Source organism: Triticum urartu, chromosome 5 (assembly GCF_003073215.2).
Source record: "Triticum urartu cultivar G1812 chromosome 5, Tu2.1, whole genome shotgun sequence".
Classification (NCBI taxonomy): domain Eukaryota; kingdom Viridiplantae; phylum Streptophyta; class Magnoliopsida; order Poales; family Poaceae; genus Triticum; species Triticum urartu.
Genome location: NC_053026.1, coordinates 537,128,457 through 537,151,006, shown reverse-complemented (window position 1 = coordinate 537,151,006; position 22,550 = coordinate 537,128,457). Strand labels below are relative to the sequence as shown.

The 22,550-nt window shown below is 42.8% G+C and overlaps 1 protein-coding gene across 1 annotated transcript; it reads right to left on the bottom strand.

Moving 5' to 3' along the window:
- Positions 1 to 272: 272 nt before the first annotated feature.
- On the bottom strand, positions 273 to 5,810 carry LOC125510498 (probable protein S-acyltransferase 19). Its single transcript, XM_048675705.1, has 9 exons — positions 5,632 to 5,810; positions 4,201 to 4,314; positions 3,694 to 4,095; positions 3,043 to 3,111; positions 2,895 to 2,966; positions 2,618 to 2,743; positions 2,009 to 2,089; positions 1,729 to 1,917; positions 273 to 1,598 (listed from the first exon to the last, which is right to left on the bottom strand). Exons 1-9 carry the CDS (start codon positions 5,674 to 5,676, stop codon positions 627 to 629), a joined length of 2,070 nt encoding a protein of 689 aa, XP_048531662.1. The 5' UTR covers positions 5,677 to 5,810; the 3' UTR covers positions 273 to 626.
- Between the last annotated feature and the right edge of the window lie 16,740 nt (positions 5,811 to 22,550).

Sequence of the window (22,550 nt, the reverse complement as noted above, 5' to 3'; positions counted from 1 at the left end):
GTATCCACAGCCTGTGAATGCATGAAGCTATTTTTAACTTCTGATACTACACGTTAGTCATGAACTCTTGATACAGAACAATACTTGTTCAACTGTAATCACAGACGCTTGACAGATGAACAACAACACGGAACAAGCAGTATCACCTGGGTTAAATTCATTCTCTCAACACAACTGAAAGAAAAACAATCAAACACTAAGACAGTTGGAGATGATGACTTCACACGTGGGTAACGATTACCACAGTAACAGAGTGAACACTCCAAAGTCCGCAATGTGAACAAAGTCAGCTGCAAATCAAAAGGTTCTACACATCATAAACAGTTTAATCAACTCTTCTAGTACCTATCAAGCGCATCAAACAACTGAACTCCTAACGCACGCGAAAGAAAAAAGTACAACAGGTATCAGTCAGTTCGTAAATATCAAACAAAGTTAGCGCCATCCTCGCTCACTCTAAAGCTCTAAAGATCATCGATGTCTCTATATCACTGCTGCCCAGGAGGAGCAGCCGTTTCAGCAGTTCTCCCTATCTTCACCCCCACTGTCATGGTGGCGCTTGAGCAGACGACATAGAGAAGAGTAAAACAGCCGGTCAAAGTCACTTGCCAGCAAAGCAGTTTCTTCTAGAAATTCCTAGGCTCAAACAACGGGAAGGAGCCTGTCCGAGCCTTCTCACCACGGATGTCACGCTGGTGGGAGTTGGGATCTCTGCTTGTCTCAGGACGCACTCTTGTGCCCGCCTCGTTCCTTTCTGCATTTATGCCAGTGGTACTCAGGATTGGCCCGCCAAAGAATATTGATTGGCCTGTGTACGTCAACCTCTCGGACGGCTGCCCCGAAGGAATCGCTGATGAAGTTGTGTTCGCAGGTGCAAGGTTTCTCCCATGGTTGCCTGGTTCACCACTTGGATTCGCCAAGAAACTTGGGTTTCTTGCAGGCAGCTCAACACCAGGTCCTGTTCTTGTTGTTTGCATGGGCACTGACACGTACCGACCAGCCTCTTGATCCCAGACAACAGAGGCTCTTCGGTTCTCCCTGACATATGATGTGGCTGACTGGAACATTGGGTTGTTGCTTATATGTGTGGCGGGAACAGGTGGCCTTGTAATCCCTGGCACAGGCCTTTCAGGAGGTGGAGCTGGATGAGGTGCTGCACGAAATTGAGCATGAGGGGCAAGCTTGTGGAGGTGGACCGGGCTGCTTAAACTGCTTGCAGTCTGTGTGCCAGTCTCATAGTCATCCTGGCTTGCAAGACTCTGTGGATATGAGTTCTGTAGAGGAGATAGCCTCATCTCACTCCTTGATTCCTTTGTAGCACTGTAGTCAACACTCATGCTACTCCTGACGCTGGCATTGCCACTGGAGCTAATATCAGCTTCATGGCCATGGCGGGCATCTATTGGTCGGAGGACAGAGGATGATGCCCGAGCTTTTGCTGCAGCTTTCATCACCTCGTTTCTGTCCAGCTTTGCAAGGCTCCGGGCACTGATCTTGACTGGCTTCTTGGCTTTGTTTGCTCTTTCAGCGTATCCAGCAGCATCAGGATCAACAGTTGAAGGAACCATCCCAGGGTCCAAATGTGGAATCACCTCATCCTGGTTGAAAGTTTCAGCACAACTAAATTCAGTAGAGTCTTACGATTGTTTCCAACAATATAAATATGTTTTTTCCAGCTGAGTCATGATTAAATTTTTAAAAATGTGGCATTTTACACAGGCAGCTTACCTGATCAATAAATATTCTTGGAGGTGTACACCAAGCACCCTTGTGGTGAAGGCCAAGAGAACTTCCAACACTGAATCCGGTTGTTGCTGAATTTGAGGGGGAATAGATGATATTTGCTCCTTCCTCGTCTTCTGGAATCCCCTCACTCATAGCTCTCATTGCGACCACATAATCATAGGTCGAGATCCCCTGATAAAGAATGCAGAGAAGGAACACAGCTGAGAAAGCAGGATAAACTTTGCATATGTATTACATTTCAAGTATGAGGTGTGAGGCAAACCTTTCTGATTAATATCATGTGGAAGAAGAAAAGTTCTCCTAAAGGTACGCAGGCCACTAATGACAGAAGTGTGAATATACCCTGGACATAATAATATTACAATTCAGTTAATTATCGGCTAACAAGACTTGTTCTAAATAGTACTTCCTCTGTAAACATATATATTACATTTTAGATCACTATATATGTTTACAGAGGGAGTAAGAACTAGTGAGTGATGCCTAGTATACATTAGATCCAATACGCAAGCACTATAGGTAAGCGGTAAGCCAATGATAGGCACAAGAGCTAAGAAGTTAATTCATGGATCCTAAACAGTAATAGTTGCACTTCCAGAAGGTAAAAATAATGTGCTACCAAGCACATTAAGCATTCGATGTGTTGTGACAAGAGGCTGTGCAACCACAATACTCTATATGATATAAATGAAACAGTAACATAGATAACAGCGTCAAAACTTTGCCAACATAGCACGTAGTGCAGCAAATATAAGGCAAACAGTCTTGGGATTCCTCATCAGCTAATGGTGGAAAGGTGCTGCTTCAGATATTATAGCAAAGAGAAGATTCCTATATAGTAAAAGGTACAATAATCCATTACGGTACTTACTACAATCACAGCAAATGGAGCGCGAGTCAAGCCATTCCCAAGCTTTTCTTGAAGGATTCTTGGTGAATTCTTATTGACAAAGCAGAGAACAAGAACAGCAATGCCCACTCCAAATTGAATTGCAAGCTGTCACAGGAAACTGTAAATATTTAGTACCATAAAGGGAAGGGAATAACCACAAACCTCTAGAACCAAGTGGGTTTAAAAATGATATGCTACTGCATGCAGCCCTCATGCATGCTATCAAAAAAAATCTATAACAGGTTAAATTGCATACCCATAGGAGACTGATTGCCATCAGAGCAATAAACGTGAAGTAGTTCTTCCGCCCAACACAATTATTCAGCCACTGCGAAAGATGCTCATATCAGCTATGCAGAATCAGATGTCAGAAGGTCTCTGCTAATACAGTTCAAGAAAGTTACCCGACAATGATGATCAAATCCATCCACACACTTGTCACAGCTTCTGCAGTGTTTACTGAATTTGCGAACCTGTAAAATTAATTTACATAAAAAATAAACATAAGCTTCAAATAAGCCAGCTGCATGCTAAAGCGGACTTATGGAACATGGGGGCATTGGAGCACGCTTTTTTAAACACCTCCAAAATGGTGCTTAAAAGTTTAAAAAAAAGTGTAGTTTTTTGACATGAATACATATGCATGTGGTCTAAATACCAGTTAATTTTCTTCAATAATACTCCCTCCGTCCCATAATATAAGAACGCTTTTTACAGTGTAAAAAGCGTTCTTATATTATGGGACAGAGGGAGTACATTATATTATACGCTACAAAAAAAAGACAAAATTCCGTCCCAAAATCAACAAAAAAAACAAACCAATTTTTTTTTGCATGTATTTGTCCTTTTTGTATATCTCACATACAAGCACGTATATTGATGAAATTATGCACAGTTATACTACACTTCTATATGTGCATGTATACAAAATTTCAGAATTTTTCAAGCCGTAAAATTCAATTTTTTTTAACTCCAAAAAAAAGGGCGCAATGTGCCTGTGCTCCAAAGTGACTATTCGGCTGCATGCTGCATAGCCAAAAGCTAAAGAAGCATACCTCAGCATTGCATAGTGTGCAAAACAGAGCTTCTTCACCACTAGCTTGTTGCTCTGATTCATCAGCCTTCCGGCAGTCCTCCTTAACAAATAAAGCACACACGAACCCACCAAAGAGGAAACAGCTTGATCTTTTCTTCGGCAGTTGTGAGCTCACATGTATGTTTGCTTCCCCTACAGATGTACCTCTCCGATTAGAATGGCCATCTAGAGAGCTTCTGCAAGTAGATGTTGGGGAGTGTGTTCCAATAGCGCTGTTTGCTTTCTGGGGCAAGTTTATGCCTTCCAATCCACCGCTGTTGGCAGGTACATCGACAAAACCATCCTCAAACCTTGCCATGATACCAGGATCAGCAGGATTAATACTTGTGCACCGGATGTAAAGGATGAAGACAGCCAACGCCTGGAATTGATGCGAAGAGTGGAAATGATGTTTCATGATACCACAAGATAGCTCTCTTCAGATGATCAGAAAGACATAAAAACAATGAGTCTTTTTAAGGCTTACCATGGGAGTATAAATGCCTATCGCAACATACTCAAGGACTTGTGTTCCCAGAAATGGTGCAAAGAAGGCATAAAATGCAACCACCAGAAGGAAGAATACAGTAATTGCAACGATCTGTCAAAACAATATTAAGAATCAGTAAAATTTGTGAAACAAGCCTTTCAATGTACGAACTTGAACAACAATTGAGGCTTGGGCTTAGCAGTAACATATATGACAGAAATGTACATGCCGATTAACAAGCTTGGGCTTAGCAGTAATATTCTGGGAAATTATTTTCTTGACGCTTGAACTACTGGCTTTCCTTTTTAAAAACAGAACCAAAACCATGACACAATCACTTAACAACATCTATTGAGTATTGACTACATTAGATGGAGAAATTCCACATGTTGCGGAAGACCACCATACACAAAGATATCTGACAAGTGGCCCTTGACCACAAAAGAAACTAGAACATTATTAGCATGTAAGTTGTTGCCACCACTTGACTGACCAGTAAGAGTTTTCTACCAAATGTGCGAGGTTCACCAGGTTCGATGCAAAATTCAGACAAGGGCTAACTTGGTGGACTCAAGAACAAGCTTACAAGCTACTGGGCCAACTCTCACAACATAAGCCAACAGAATCTAGAAAACAGGCAGAAACATGGTGATATTGCACCACCATTCACTGACAAACGAAAAACAAAAAACTGCAGCTCTTCTAAATCGCCTACATTTGCATGGCCAAACCATCCCCTCGGAAACCCGCCTAGATGCAGCCAGAAATAGACCAAACAAGCAGGTCCCGGACCTCACTCCGGAGCATAAGTGGATAATTTAGCATAAAGGGGTTTACCAATTCCAGACAGTACTAAATATACAACCTATTCAGACAGTACTACTGCTACCTCCAGTTTAATCACCAGTAACAAGTAACCATTTCAGGCAGTACTCTAGAGCCATCTCAGACAGGAGACGCATCAATCCCGCTCTGGCCAGGCGGACGAACAACCCTAGGTAGGCAGCAGGAGGAGGAACCACACCAAATCGAACACGGGCCGGCAGAATTCACAAAATTCCGAAGCCATTCCGTGGCCCAGCTCCTCGGGAACTCACATTATCCACCGGCCTCCACCTACGCAGGCACGCGGAAAAGCGGAAGAGGAAAGGGAGAGCCAGCCAACCACCGCCGAGCTGGCTCCCTCCCCGGCAGATCTTCAAAATCGGGAATTTCCTCCGGCGCGAGCTCACGGGCGGGGGCGCGAGCACGCGGCGAGCTCCTGCTACGGCTACCGGAGACGCGAGCTCGGGATCGGCCGAGCAGAGAGCGCGTACGGTCTCCCATCCCAGCTGCTGCGCCGATCCGAGCTAGCTTGGGAGGAAAGGGGAAGGGGGGGGGGGGGGGGGGGGGGGGGAGAGGAGCTGGCGGGCGGACGGACGGACGGACCTGCAGGGTGTGGGCCGGGAGCTGCCAGCCGTGCTTCCGCGCCATGGCGGCGCCCTCTCCTCCGGTCGCCGGATCACCTCTCCGGCGGCGCGCGGCGGCGGCAGGCCAGCTCCCCGGTGCTGCTGTTGGGGGGGGGTGGGGCGGAGGGGTTGGTCGTTTTTCCAGTGCAAGAATAATGGCGAGGGAAGATTTTTATTAAAACCCCTCTGGTGGTCTCCCCCCTGTCTGGTGGGTGGGCCATCCCTCTCTCATTCATGGCTTTTGCATGGGTTTCTCTCTCTAGCCCGGTGGTGATCTGGGATTCCCTTTTTTGGGGAATTGTTTGTTGGGGGGAATGATGATTAGGTCAACCAATGCCGGACTAGTGAGGGCTTTTGTATGGTATGGTTTGAGTTGCCATTTGGTGAGTTTAGGTGAGACGGCATGGCAAGTATAACCAAACAGTTTTGCTAAAGCACATCTAGATGTGCCATAAGTATTGCACATCTAAGTCCTATGTCATTGATCTTACGTCGAGATTCGTGTGGATATTTCCCTTTTTCTTTTTTCTTTTCTCTTTATGCTTGATTCACTCACTTAGATGTGTAATAACTAGAGCACATCTAGATGTGCCCTAGACACACCCATAAACAAATCAAAGTGTTATCTAAGAGCAACTCCAACGGGTCGACCCAAATAGACGGCGATTTCGTCCGCTTTTTGTCCGTTTGGGCCGGCCGCCCGCCCGGCGTCCGCCCTGTTTTTTATATGGGTCGGCAGCGCGCCCAATGCGCCGACCTATATGTGCAGGCGTGGCCGGCTGGCCTCCCAACTTTGCATTGCATTCAACATATTGTGAAATGAAAATTTAACAAACAAAATAGTCCGCTCAAATAAATAGTATAGTTTACAGGCCAAATAAAAATACAAATGTTTCACATAGCTTTACAAACGAATAAAAGAAGATACATCTATTGGTTGCTAACATGAGTCCACATATGCTTAACCAAATCATTCTGCAGTTGCACGTGAGTTTCCCAATCACGCATGTCTTCATGAAACTGAGTGAACTGCTCAAATGTTGTCGCTACTCCATGCTCAGGCACAACATTCTCACCCTGAAACAGAAAGCCTTGATCGTACAGACGTTCCGGGCGCTCGTCTTCTACGATCATATTGTGCATGATCACACAAGCAGTCATCACCTCTCATAGTTTCTGCGTGCTCCAAGTATTAGCAGGATACCGAATGATGCCCCATCGAGATTGCAAAACACCAAAGGCACGCTCGACATCCTTTCTAGCACTCTCTTGCTCTTGGGCAAATCTTTTCCTTTTCTCTCCAACAGGGTTGGGTATTGTCTTTACAATAGTGGTCCATATTTATTTTCTCATTAACCATGGGTTCCTTTTCCTTAATATTTTTCAAAGTCATTCCTACCTTAGATCCATATTGGGTAATTTGATTATGGATATTTTTATCTAGATTATCAATTGATTCAATGGTAGCAACTTTGTTTTCAATAATTTCAAGCCTTTGCATAACATGCTCCAAAGTTAACATTGTTCCATTAACCAAAAGAGGTGGTGAGCCAAATAAATATATCATAGCTTTATAAGAATTAAAAGTATGGCTACCCAAGAAATCCCCCCCGGTAATGGTATCAAGGATATATCTATACCAAGGATTAGTACCTACATAAAAATTGCGAAGAAGGACTGAAGTAGATTGCTTCCTGGTAGATCTATTTTGAGCATTGCAAATTCTATACCAAGCGTCTTTCAGATTTTCTCCCTCCCTTTGTTTAAAATTTAGGACTTCATTCTCGGGAGATAACGGAGAAGAGATAGGATTAGCCATGATGACAAGGCAAGCGAGAAAAAGGCAAACGGAGAAAGAGAAGGAGAAGGAGATTGGGAAAGAGGGGGCGAATAAAACGGCAAGGATGAAGTGGGGGAGAGGAAAACGAGAGGCAAATGGCAAATAATGTAATGCGAGAGATAGGGATTGTGATGGGTACTTGGTATGTTGACTTTTTGCGTAGACTCCCCAGCAACGGCGCCAGAAATTCTTCTTGCTACCTCTTGAGCTTGCGTTGGATTTCTCCGAACAGGAAGGGATGATGCAGCAGAGTAGCGTAAGTATTTCCCTCAGTTTTTGAGAACCAAGGTATCAATCCAGTAGGAGGCCACACTCAAGTCCCTCGTACCTGCACAAAACGATAGCTACTCGCAACCAACGCGATTAGGGGTTGTCAATCCCTTCACGGTCACTTACGAGAGTGAGATCTGATAGATATAATATTTTTGGTATTTTTGGTATAGAGATGCAAAGTGAAAAGTAAAAGGCAAAGTAAAAAAGCAAAGCAAGATTAAAGTGATGGAGATTGATACGATGAGAATAGACCCGGGGGCCATAGGTTTCACTAGTGGCTTCTCTCAAGAGCATAAGTATTCTACAGTGGGTGAACAAATTACTATTGAGCAATTGACAGAATTGAGCATAGTTATGAGAATATCTAGGCATGATCATGTATATAGGCATCACGTCCGTGACAAGTAGACCGAAACGATTCTGCATCTACTAGTATTACTCCACTCATCGACCTCTATCCAGCATGCATCTAGAGTATTAAGTTAAAAATAGAGTAACGCTTTAAGCAAGATGACATGATGTAGAGAGATAAATTCATGCAATATGAAATAAACCCCATCTTGTTATTGAAGGAAATATGCCCTAGAGGCAATAATAAAGTTATTATTTATTTCCTTATTTCATGATAAATGTTTATTATTCATGCTAGAATTGTATTAACCGGAAACATAATACATGTGTGAATACATAGACAAACAGAGTGTCACTAGTATGCCTCTACTTGACTAGCTCGTTAATCAAAGATGGTTATGTTTCCTAACCATAGACAAAGAGTTGTTATTTGATTAACGGGATCACATCATTAGGAGAATGATGTGATTGACTTGACCCATTCCGTTAGCTTATCACTCGATCGTTTAGTATGTTGCTATTGCTTTCGTCATGACTTATACATGTTCCTATGACTATGAGATTATGCAACTCCCGTTTACCGGAGGAACACTTTGTGTGCTACCAAACATCACAACGTAACTGGGTGATTATAAAGGAGCTCTACAGGTGTCTCCAAAGGTACATGTTGGGTTGGCGTATTTTGAGATTAGGATTTGTCACTCCGATTGTCGGAGAGGTATCTCTGGGCCCTCTCGGTAATGCACATCACCTAAAGCCTTGCAAGCAATGCAACTAAATGAGTTAGTTGCGAGATGATGTATTACGGAACGAGTAAAGAGACTTGCCGGTAACGAGATTGAACTAGGTATTGATATACCGACAATCGAATCTCGGGCAAGTAACATACCGATGACAAAGGGAACAACGTATGTTGTTATGCGGTCTGACCGATAAAGATCTTCGTAGAATATGTGGGAGCCAATATGAGCATCCAGGTTCCGCTATTGGTTATTGACCGGAGACATGTCTCGGTCATGTCTACATTGTTCTCGAACCCGTAGGGTCCGCATGCTTAAGGTTTCGATGACAGTTATATTATGAGTTTATGAGTTTTGATGTACCGAAGGAGTTCGGAGTCCCGGATGAGATCGGGGACATGATAAGGAGTCTCGAAATGGTCGAGACGTAAAGATTGATATATTGGACGGCTATATTCGGACACAGGAAGTGTTCCGGGAAAGTTTCGGATAAAACCGGAGTACCGAGGGGTTACCAGAACCCCCCGGGGGGGTTAATGGGCCTCATGGGCCTAAAGTGGAGAAGAGGAGGGGCTGCCAGGGCAGGCCGCGCGCCCCCTCTCCCTCTAGTCCGAATTGGACAAGGAGGGAGGGTCGGCGCCCCCCCTTTCCTTCCTCTCCTCTCTCCCTTCCTTCCCCCTCTCCTACTTGGACAAGGAAAGGGAGGGGAGTCCTACTCCCGGTAGGAGTAGGACTCCTCCTGCGCGCCTCCTACTAGGGCCGGCCGCACCCCCCCCCTTGGCTCCTTTATATACGGAGGCATGGGGCACCCCTAGACACACAAGTTGATCCACGTGATCGTTTTCTTAGCCGTGTGCGGTGCTCCCTTCCACCATAATCCTCGATAATATTGTAGTGGTGCTTAGGCGAAGCCCTGCGACAGTTGAACATCAAGATCGTCACCACGTCGTCGTGCTGACGGAACTCTTCCCCGACACTTTGCTGGATCGGAGTCCGGGGATCGTCATCGAGCTGAACGTGTGCTGAAACTCGGAGGTGCCGTGGTTTCGGTGCTTGGATCGGTCGGATCGTGAAGACGTACGACTACATCAACCGCGTTGATATAACACTTCCGCTGTCGGTCTACAAGGGTACGTAGATCACACTCTCCCCTCGTTGCTATGCATCACCATGATCTTGCGTGTGCGTAGGAAATTTTTTGAAATTACTACGTTCCCCAACAGTGGCATCCGAGCCTAGGTTTTATGCGTTGATGTTATGCACGAGTAGAACACAAGTGAGTTGTGGGCGATATAAGTCATACTACTTACCAGCATGTCACTCTTTGGTTCGGCGGTATTGTTGGATGAAGTAGTCCGGACCGACATTACGCGTACGCTTACGCGAGACTGGTTCTACCGACGTGCTTTGCACACAGGTGGCTGGCGGGTGTCAGTTTTTCCAACTTTAGTTGAACCGAGTGTGGCTACGCCCGGTCCTTGCGAAGGTTAAAACAACACCAACTTGACAAACTATCGTTGTGGTTTTGATGCGTAGGTAAGAACGGTTCTTGCTAAGCCCAGTAGCAGCCACGTAAAACTTGCAACAACAAAGTAGAGGACGTCTAACTTGTTTTTGCAGGGCATGTTGTGATGTGATATGGTCAAGACGTGATGAGATATAAGTTGTTGTATGAGATGATCATGTTTTGTTGAAGTTATCGGCAACTGGCAAAATCCTTATGGTTGTCTCTCTATTGCATAAGATGCAAGTGCCCAATAATTGCTTTACTTTATCGCTATGCGATAGCAATAGTTGCAAGAGCAATTGTTGGCGAGACGACCATGTGACGACACATTGATATAGATCAAGATGATGGAGATCATGGTGTCATGACAGTGACGATATAGATCATGATAGTACTTTGGAGATAGAGATCAAAGGCGCAAGATGATGATGGCCATATCATGTCACATATTTTTGATTGCATATGATGTTTATCTTTTATACATCTTATTTTTGCTTTGTTTGACGGTAGCATTATAAGATGATCTCTCACTAAATTTCAAGATAAAAGTGTTCTCCCTGAGTATGCACCATTGCCAAAGTTCGTCGTGCCCAGACACCACGTGATGATCGGGTGTGATAAGCTCTACGTCCATCTACAACGGGTGCAAGCCAGTTTTGCACACGCAGAATACTCAGGTTAAACTTGACGAGCCTAGCATATGCAGATATGGCCTCGGAACATTGAGACCAAAAGGTCGAGCGTGAATCATATGGTAGATATGATCAACATAGCGATGTTCACCATTGAAAACTACTCCATTTCACGTGATGATCGGTTATGGTTTAGTTGATTTGGATCACGTAATCACTTAGAAGATTAGAGGGATGTCTTTCTAAGTGGGAGTTCTTAAGTAATATGATTAATTGAACTTTAATTTATCATGAACTTAGTCCTGGTAGTATCAGCATATCTATGTTATAGATCAATAGCTCGCGTTTAGCTTCCTTGTTTTATTTTTGATATGTTCCTAGAGAAAATTGTGTTGAAAGATGTTAGTAGCAATGATGCGGATTGGATCCGTGATTTGAGGTTTATCCTCATTGCTGCACAGAAGAATTATGTCCTTGATGCACCGCTAGGTGACAGACCTAATGCAGGAGCAAATGCAGACGTTATGAACGTTTGGCTAGCTCAAAATGATGACTACTTGATAGTTTAGTGCACCATGCTTAACGGCTTAGAATCGGGACTTCAAAGACGTTTTGAACGTCATGGACCATATGAGATGTTTCAGGAGTTGAAGTTAATATTTCAAGCAAATACCCGAGTTGAGAGATATGAAGTTTCCAACAAGTTCTATAGCTAAAAGATGGAGGAGAATTGCTCAACTAGTGAGCATGTGCTCAGATTGTCTGGGTACTACAATCGCTTGAATCAAGTGGGAGTTAATCTTCCAGATAAGATAGTGATTGACAGAATTCTCTAGTCACCATCACCAAGTTAGTAGAACTTCGTGATGAACTATAGTATGCAAGCGATGACGAAAACGACTCCCGAGTTTTTCATGATGATGAAATCGATGAAGGTAGAAATCAAGAAAGAGCATCAAGTGTTGATGGTTGACAAGACCACTAGTTTCAAGAAAAGAGCAAAGGGAAGAAGGGGAACTTCAAGAAGAACGGCAAGCAAGTTGCTACTCAAGTGAAGAAGCCCAAATCTGATCCTAAGCCTGAGACTAAGTGCTTCTACTACAAAGGGACTGGTCACTGGAAGCGGAACTACCCCAAGTAATTGGCAGATAAGAAGGATGGCAAAGTGAACATAGGTATATTTGATATACATGTTATTGATGTGTAATTTACTAGTGCTTATAGAAACCCCTCAGTATTTGATACTAGTTCAGTTGCTATGAGTAGTAACTCGAAACGGGAGTTGCAGAATGAACAGAGACTAGTTAAGGGTGAAGTGACGATGTGTGTTGGAAGTGGTTCCAAGATTGATATGATCATCATCGCACACTCCCTATACTTTCGGGATTAGTGTTGAACCTAAATAAGTGTTATTTGGTGTTTGCGTTGAGCATAAATATGATTGGATCATGTTTATTGCAATACTGTTATTCATGTAAGTTAGAGAATAATTGTTGTTCTGTTTACATGAATAGAACCTTCTATGGTCATACACCCAATGAAAATGGTTTGTTGGATCTCGATCGTGGTGATACACATATTCATAATATTGAAGCCAAAAGATGCAAAGTTAATAATGATAGTGCAACTTTTTTGTGGCACTCCCGTTTAGGTCATATTGGTGTAAAGCGCATGAAGAAAATCCATGCTGATGGGTTTTTGGAATCACTTGATTATGAATCAGTTGATACTTGCGAACCATGCCTCATGGGCAAGATGACTAAGACTCCGTTCTCCGGGACAATGGAGCGAGCAACAGATTTGTTGGAAATCATACATACTGATGTATGTGGTCCGATGAATATTGAGGCTCGTGGCAGGTATCATTATTTTCTGATCTTCACAGATGATTTGAGCAGATATGAGTATATCTGCTTGATGAAACACAAGTCTGAAATATTTGAAAAGTTCAAAGAATTTCAGAGTGATGTGGAGAATCATCGTAACAAAAATAGAAGTTTCTACGATATGATCGCAGAAGTAAAATATTTGAGTTACGAGTTTGGCCTTTAGTTAAAACAATATGAAATAGTTTCACTACTCACGCCACCTGGAACACCACAGTGTAATGGTGTGTCCGAACGTCATAACCATACTTTATTAGATATAGTGCGATCTATGATGTTTCTTACCGATCTACCACTATCGTTTTGGGGTTATGCATTAAAGACAAATGCATTCATGTTTAAAAGGGCACCAACTAAGTCCGTTGAGACGACACTATCTGAACTGTGGTTTGGCAAGAAACCAAAAGTTGTCGTTTCTTAAAGTTTGGGATTGTGATGCTTATATGAAAAAGTTTCATCCCGATAAGCTCAAACCCAAATCGGAGAAATATGTCTTCATAGAATACCCAAAGGAGACTGTTGGGTACACCTTCTATCACAGATTCGAAGGCAAGACATTCGTTGCTAAGAATGGATCCTTTCTAGAGAAGGAGTTTCTCTCGAAAGAAGTGAGTGGGAGGAAAGTAGAACTTGATGAGGTAATTGTACCTTCTCCCTTATTGGAAAGTAGTTCATCACAGAAATCTGTTCCTGTGACTACTACACCAATTAGTGAGGAAGCTAATGATGATGATCATGTAACTTCAGATCAAGTTACTACCGAACCTCGTAGGTAAACCAGAATGAGATCCGCACCAGAGTGGTACGATAATCCTGTTCTGGAGGTCATGTTACTTGACCATGACGAACCTACAAACTATGAGGAAGCGATGATGAGCCCAGATTCCGCGAAATGGCTTGAGGCCATGAAATCTGAGATGAGATCCATGTATGAGAACAAAGTATGGACTTTGATTGACTTGCCCAATGATCGGTGAGCCATTGAGAGTAAATGGATCTTCAAGAGGAAGATGGACGCTGATAGTAGTGTTACTATCTACAAAGCTAGAATTGTCGCAAAAAGGTTTTCAACAAGTTCAAGGTGTTGACTATGATGAGAGTTTCTCACTCGTATCTATGCTTAAGTCTGTCCGAATCATGTTAGCAATTGCCGCATTTTATGAAATCCGGCAAATGGATAAACAAAACTGCATTCCTTAATGGATTTATTAAGAAGAGTTGTATATGATACAACCAGAAGGTTTTGTCAATCCTAAAGGTGTTAACAAAATGTGCAAGCTCCAGCGATCCATCTACGGACTAGTACAAGCATCTCGGAGTTGGAATATACGCTTTGATGAGTTGATCAAAGCATATAGTTTTATGCGGACTTGTGGTGAAGCCTGTATTTACAAGAAAGTGAGTGGGAGCACTACATCATTTCTGATAAGTATATGTGAATGACATATTGTTGATCGGAAATAATATAGAATTATTCTGCAAAGCATAAAGGAGTGTTTTGAAATAAGTTTTTCAAAGAAAGACCTCGGTGAAGCTGCTTACATATTAAGCATCAAGATCTATAGAGATAGATCAAGACGCTTGATAAGTTTTTTCAATGAGTACATACCTTGACAATATTTTGAAGTAGTTCAAAAATGGGACAGTCAAAGAAAGAGTTCTTGGCTGTGTTACAAGGTGTGAAATTGAGTAAGACTCAAAGCCCGACCACGGCGGAAGATAGAAAGAGAATGAAAGTCATTCCCTATGCCTCAGCCATAGGTTCTATAAAGTATGCCATGCTGTGTACCAGATCTATTGTATACCCTACACTGTGTTAAGCAAGGGAGTACAATAGTGATCTAAGAGTAGATCACTAGACAGCGGTCAAAATTATCCTTAGTGGAATAAGGAAATATTTCTCAATTATGGAGGTGACAAAAGGTTCGTCGAAAAAGTTACGTCGATGCAAGTTTTGACACAGATATGGATGAATCTAAGTCTCGATCTAGATACATATTGAAAGTGGAAGCAATTAGCTAGAGTAGCTCCGTGCAGAGCATTGTAGACATAGAATTCACAAAATACTTACGGATCTGTATGCGACAGACCCGTTGACTAAAATTATCTCACAAGCAAAACATGATCACACCTTAGTACTCTTTGGGTGTTAATCACATAAACGATGTGAACTAGATTATTGACTCTAGTAAACCCTTTGGGTATAGGTCACATGACGATGTGAACTATTAGTGTTGAATCACATGGCGATGTGATCTAGATTATTGACTCTAGTGCAAGTGGGAGACTGAAGGAAATATGCCCTAGAGGCAATAATAAAGTTATTATTTATTTCCTTATTTCATGATAAATGTTTATTATTCATGCTAGAATTGTATTAACCGGAAACATAATACATGTGTGAATACATAGACAAACAGAGTGTCACTAGTATGCCTCTACTTGACTAGCTCGTTAATCAAAGATGGTTATGTTTCCTAACCATAGACAAAGAGTTGTTATTTGATTAACGGGATCACATCATTAGGAGAATGATGTGATTGACTTGACCCATTCCGTTAGCTTATCACTCGATCGTTTAGTATGTTGCTATTGCTTTCTTCATGACTTATACATGTTCCTATGACTATGAGATTATGCAACTCCCGTTTACCGGAGGAACACTTTGTGTGCTACCAAACATCACAACGTAACTGGGTGATTATAAAGGAGCTCTACAGGTGTCTCCAAAGGTACATGTTGGGGTTGGCGTATTTTGAGATTAGGATTTATCACTCCGATTGTCGGAGAGGTATCTCTGGGCCCTCTCGGAAATGCACATCACCTAAGCCTTGCAAGCAATGCAACTAAATGAGTTAGGTGTGAGATGATGTATTACGGAATGAGTAAAGAGACTTGCCGGTAACGAGATTGAACTAGGTATTGATATACTGACGATCGAATCTCGGGCAAGTAACATAACGATGACAAAGGGAACAACATATGTTGTTATGCGGTCTGACCGATAAAGATCTTCGTAGAATATGTGGGAGCCAATATGAGCATCAGGTTCCGCTATTAGTTATTGGACCGGAGACATGTCTCGGTCATGTCTACATTGTTCTCGAACCCGTAGGGTCCGCACGCTTAAGGTTTCGATGATAGTTATATTATGAGTTTATGAGTTTTGATGTACCGAAGTTGGTTCGGAGTCCCGGATAGATCGGGGACATGATAAGGAGTCTCGAAATGGTCGAGACATAAAGATTGATATATTGGATGGCTATATTCGGACACAGGAAGTGTTCCGGGGAAGTTTCGGATAAAACCGGAGTACCGAGGGGTTACCAGAACCCCCTGGGGGGGTTAATGGGCCTCATGGGCCTAAAGTGGAGAAGAGGAGGGGCTTCCAGGGCAGGCCGCGCGCCCCCTCTCCCCTAGTCCGAATTGGACAAGGAGGGAGGGGCGGCGCCCCCCCTTTCCTTCCTCTCCTCTCTCCCTTCCTTCCCCCTCTCCTACTTGGACAAGGAAAGGGAGGGGAGTCCTACTCCCGGTAGGAGTAGGACTCCTCCTGCGCGCCTCCTACTAGGGCCGGCCGCACCCCCCTTGGCTCCTTTATATACGGAGGCAGGGGGCACCCCTAGACACACAAGTTGATCCACGTGATCATTTTCTTAGACCGTGTGCGGTGCTCCCTTCCACCATAATCCTTGATAATATTGTAGTGGTGCTTAGGCGAAGCCCTGCGACAGTTGAACATCAAGATCGTCACCACGCCGTCGTGCTGACGGAACTCTTCCCCGACACTTTGCTGGATCGGAGTCCGGGGATCGTCATTGAGCTGAACGTGTGCTGAAACTCGGAGGTGCCGTAGTTTCGGTGCTTGGATCGGTCGGATCGTGAAGACGTACGACTACATCAACCGCGTTGATATAACACTTCTGCTGTCGGTCTACAAGGGTACGTAGATCACACTCTCCCCTCGTTGCTATGCATCACCATGATCTTGCGTGTGCGTAGGATTTTTTTTTTTGAAATTACTACCCCAACAGTTATCCTCGATGGCAACGATGCAATACGTGCCTTGCTGCCCCTTCTGTCACTGGGAAAGGACACCGCAAGATCGTACCCAGAGCTAAGCACTTCTCCATGGCAAGAACTACCAATCTAGTTGGCCAAACCAAACGGATAATTTGAAGAGACTTGCAAAGATAACCAATCATACATAAAAGAATTCAGAGAAGATTCAAATATTATTCATAGATAGACTTGATCATAAACCCACAATTCATCGGTCTCAACAAACACACCGCGAAAAGAAGAAGATTACATCGAATAGATCTCCACGAGAAAGGGGGAGAACTTTGTATTGAGATCCAAAGAGAGAGAAGAAGTCATCTAGCTAATAACTATGGACCCGAAGGTCTGAGGTAAACTACTCACACTTCATCGGAGAGGCTATGGTGATGTAGAAGCCCTCTGTGATGACGGCCTTCTCCGGTGGAGCTCCGGAACAGGCCCCAAGATGGGATCTCGTGGATACAGAAAGTTGCGGCGGTGGAATTAGGTTTTTGGCTCCCCTTCTGATCGTTTGGGGGTACATAGGTATATATATAGGAGGAAGGAGTACGTCGGCGGAGCACCGAGGGGCCCACGAGGCAGGGGGCGCGCCCTAGGGGGGTGGGCGCGCCCCCACCCTCGTGACCACCTCTTTGACTCCTTGGAGTAGGGTCCAAGTTTCCTGGATCACGTTCGGTGAGAAAATCACGTTCCCGAAGGTTTTATTCTGTTTGGACTTCGTTTGATATTATGTTTCTCCGAAATACTGAAATAGGCAAAAAACAACAATTCTGGGCTGGGCCTCCGGTTAATAGGTTAGTCCCAAAAATAATATAAAAGTGGAAAATAAAGCCCAATATAGTCCAAAACAGTAGATAATATAGCATGGAGCAATCAAAAATTATAGATATGTTGGAGACGTATCACTTGACAACCAATAGTCTCGGCTTTTTAGAGCAACTCCAGCGGATGCGTCAGATGTGACCGACCGCCATAATAAACGTTAATATGGTGAACCAACGATCCGCGCACATAATTGGAACTGTAGCGGCAGCGTCGCATGCACTGCAATCGCAAAATTTTATGGAGCTCGCTCAAAAAATGAACTCGTACCGTCCAGATATAGAAGTTGTGGAGGCCTCGAATCCAGCCACCGGCGTGGGAGGGAGGTTTTATCTTCTCCCTCCTCGTGCCACAGAGTCGGTTTTTGATACTCCCTGCGGCCCGTAGACGCACCACTACGCATAGGTAATCATCAATGGTGGGGGGAGGGGAAGTCGGAGGAGAGAGCACTCATCTTGGGGTGGGCTTATTACTTATATGCTTTCAGCAGTTATCCTCTCCGCACTTTGCTACCCAGCGTTTACCGTAGGCACGATAACTGGTACACCAGAGGTGCGTCCTTCCCGGTCCTCTCGTACTAGGAAAAGGTCCTCTCAATGCTCTAACGTCCACACCGGATATGGACCGAACTATCTCACGATGTTCTGAACCCAGATCGGACGTGACCGCTAACCACCTGCCCATTATTGGCACCATGCCTAACTCGATTTCTTGTGGCGGACCATCATCTCCTTGAGCAAAACCTCACATCCCAGAAGTCGCATAGCGACGGAGCAAGCTCTCCTCATGATGACGGCCACAGGAGATCGGGCGCTCGTGATAGTGGCAGTGGGGGATCTGGCACTTCTCGTGGTGCCGACGGCTTCACTTGCGACGGGAGGCGTTGAGCTAGCGCCTTAGGCGACATCGTCCTGGTCAATGATGTCATCACCATCACCCTGCTTCCCTCCTCCTCCCATTCGTCCCCGTCCCATCAAGTCCTGGCCCGAGCCCGGGGACCCACTCAGGGTGATGTTTCTTAACGACATTTCAAGTTGCAAATCCTATGTAATGCGACAATTTTTGGCCAATAGTTTATAATTATGTTAATTATGTTTGATGATGATTATGAACTTATAGGTTGGATAGAATTTCGCTTAAACTGAAACTAAAATTTAAACTAAATGAAAAAGGAATAACTAAAAAGAACAATTACGGAGGTTGTCGTTTGGCCATTTTGTGATTGCGCATAGGCCTAGCAGCCTTCAAATCATTTTGGAGTCCGCTTTCATATGGCATGTGATGATCCAATTTATCGCGACTCTACCAGGGTTGCTCTTATGTCATATGCTAGTATTGTCAATAGTCTATACTAGAAGGGTTGGGCGCGCTTTGTTGCGTTGTTGTTGTTGTTGTTGTTGTTGTTGTTGTTGTTGTTGTTGTTGTTGTTGTTGTTGTTGTTGTTGGGTTTCTTAAAAAATCACTCTGTTTCAAAATATAAGATGTATTACTGTTTAAAAAAGCAAATCTTTTAAGTTTCATCAAATTTGTAGAGAAATATATCAAAATCCATAATATCGTATTGGTATTTTTAGATTCATCATGAAATGAATTTCCATACTTTGTTTAATATTGTGGATGTCTATATTTTTGCTCTGAACTTGGTCCAAGTTAAAGAAATTTGACTTTCCAAAAAAAACTAATACCCCTTATGTTTTTGGAACTGTCGAAATATTTAGTTTGGTGGGTGGGAGAGATGATAGAGTGTGTTTTATTTTTATTTACAATGGGTTGATTTGGTGGGCCTTTCGTTCTGTGATTCTCTATTATCCGCTAACCAATTTATATTTATGTGGAGAAATTTATGTGTTAATGGTTGCATATATTATATTGATGCTACAATATCACATGGTGACGCTTTTTTTTCTAGGTGGTTGAAGGGTGTATGGGATTGATATGTTTTTATAGGTCAATTGTTGCTGATTGATTTGAAAAATTATTGGCCCGATCAAAATCGTAAACCAAATCCAAAATTAAATACTCGATTGAATTAAAGAGCTTCAAAATTAGGGAAACATAGTGTATTAAAAGAATTGAACTGAAGAGCTTGAGAAATTCTTGACCTTGTCAAAGTCGTATGTCACAATTCTAAATTGAATACCTCAATTAATTGTGAGGTCTTAAAATTAGAAAACATGGTCTATACTACAAAAGAATTGAATGAGAGAGCTTTGCGAAATTATTGATCCAGTCAAAATCAATGACCCAATTATAATTGGAGACCTCAATTGAATGTGGGCTCTTTAAACCTAGGGAGCTTAGTTTTATAGAGGATTGATTTTTTTCACATCTTAAATTCTTAAGAAGTTGGTTCCAATTTTCTGAACATGCAAAGTGTCCACCACAATGTCCCACTAAGCAATGTATTTAATTCTTCTCTCCCACTAAGCCATACAAAATCTGCCACATAAGCACCTGAACATCACAGTAAGCAATGTATTTAAGTCTTCTCTTTTCACTAAGCCATGAAAATCTGCTACATAAGCGAGTCATGCATTTAACTTATAAATTATAATTCTTTTTGCATTAGTCTATGCATGTAACGCTACCACGTTACATATTCATGTTAGTCATCATTCATATTTTTGTTCAAAATGACATCTTTAACTGTAATTTAAAAGGTTTTATTCTATTTTAGACACTTTCTTTTAGTGATTTTCAAGCTTATACTTTTTCCATTAGATTTAGTTATTTTTAGCAACTACTTACGCATTTTTTTAAAGATACCGCATCAACGCATGGGGAGAGAGTCATCCTCAGTATTCTATTTATCTTGACATGCACAAATGCCAACTCGGCTATCATGACATATTAGCAAGCATGCGATTAAACTACTGAATTTCCCTCCTCTACCGTGATGCCATGTCATCACTTATGTTTTGTTTTTTTTTCTTTGCTTCACTTTACTAATTGTGAGTCCACTATCTCCTCCATGGAAAAAGAAGCAGCAGAAATGGTTGGTTGTTCACATCCCCACTATCTCATTGATATTCAACTTCTCTACGAAACAAGTATGGGAGTAATAGCTGAAGGTATCGCTTCATTCCCTCATAACATGTCCTTCTCACATGAGTTCTAATAAATAGCAACGACCTCATCACCTGACGAGGATTAATGATTTTTATCCTTCCCTTGCTGGATCTCTTTCGCATAAGCCAGACCAATGTGGGTACTGTACGACTGTACGTGCCTAGAGGTTCAAAGGCTGACGTTGGTGTGTGAAGACGATAGCACCGATTTTTGTGTGGCCGTGAACCACGTCGATGTTGAGATAGGGACAACAATGGGGCAGGACGAGAGGGTGAAGAGCTACATGTCATCAACCATGCCGACCAAATCGGACGGGTGCACCGCGGTCGGGACGCACTGCCGCTGAGGATGTTGCCGCGGGCAACACCATGAAGCCACCTTGATCAGGCCATCTGGCCCGTAGTGTCATGCATCCCAACAGGGTCAAACATGCACGCGTCCCACATCTCTTACTATTTCTCCACCACTCATCATCGATATGATTTTTGTCCGCTACATGAGCAGGTCATTGCATTGCGTCACCGCCACTAGGATACCTGGTTGGCCACCGCCTGCACGCTCCACCTACTCCTCACAACATCTGTTGATTCAATTGTAGCACACCCCGTTGTTGTAAATGGGAGAAACAACATTATTCAGGTATGACTCTTAAATCTCGTGCTTCCTTTGTACTATTTCTAGTATAAACTACCACTACGTCTATTTTACGACCTAGATGCTATACATACATATAGCACTATGTAAGTTAAACGAAGTCACATATCCGAGAAAGATTAGCGCTATGAGTTCATTCAAGATGCAGACATGTAATTTGTATTGTAGTATTAATTGCTACTTTTTCTATTAGCGGCACATCATATTTATTGTCTTCTTTCCATTGAGGTGAACAAAGGTATGATCCTCTACAAATTTGGTTAGAGAACTGATCGTACTAAGTAAGTTGATTTCAGAGTTGCACATTAAATCCAAGTCATCTTCTGCCGCAAAACATTTCTTTTTTTTATTATTATTTTCATACTCTTTTTCTCCTTACAGTGTGCCCCTCTCTTTCAAATTGTTTATTACACTATCATCCCACTGCAACGCGCGGGGTATTGTCTAGTTGTCAAAGTTATCACTCCCACGCGCCTTCATACACTCTGTGGATTCTCTGACTTGTTACCTTTGCTCAATTTCATCTGTCAGATTGAAGACCAGTGACCCAGATTAGATGCTACAAGCGCTATAATCAGTACTCCCCCTGTCTCATAATGGAAGATGTAATATTATGGAGGGAGTACTTGCTACAACAGGACCAACTAATGATTTGCTATGAACAGTGCTCAGAACGGTACTTGCAACAATCCCATCCTTTCATTCTTGATCATGTGGCAAAGTCAGGGATGCCTTTGTCACAACAAAGTAGAGAATCTGCACGCTTCATAAAATACAGTCAAGAGGGTTCCGGTGAGCCATTTTCCTTTCTTCTTTGACGACAAAAGGTAGACCATATCTCCTGACAAAATTTTCTTAGCAATACGTGCATAGTATTAGTCACATTGGACCCGTAGACCTAAAAAGGCAAAAAGAAACATCTCCATGGTTGTTTATTGGAAAATTCAAAGGTTAAACTCAACAATTTTTTTTTCATATTTGTTGCCTTTCTCTTTTTTGTTTCCTTCCATTTTCTGTTTTTTTTCAGGTTTTTTCATTTTAAATTTGTTAGTTTTATTTTTTTCAT

Coding starts and splice junctions, on each gene's coding strand:
- LOC125510498 (XM_048675705.1), bottom strand. CDS start 5,676: ATGGCGCGGAAGCACGGCTGGCAGCTCCCGGCCCACACCCTGCAG. Junction 2,744..2,894: donor TGGCAATCAGTCTCCTATGG/GTATGCAATTTA, acceptor TTCCTGTGACAG/CTTGCAATTCAATTTGGAGT. Junction 2,090..2,617: donor CTCCATTTGCTGTGATTGTA/GTAAGTACCGTA, acceptor TATTATGTCCAG/GGTATATTCACACTTCTGTC.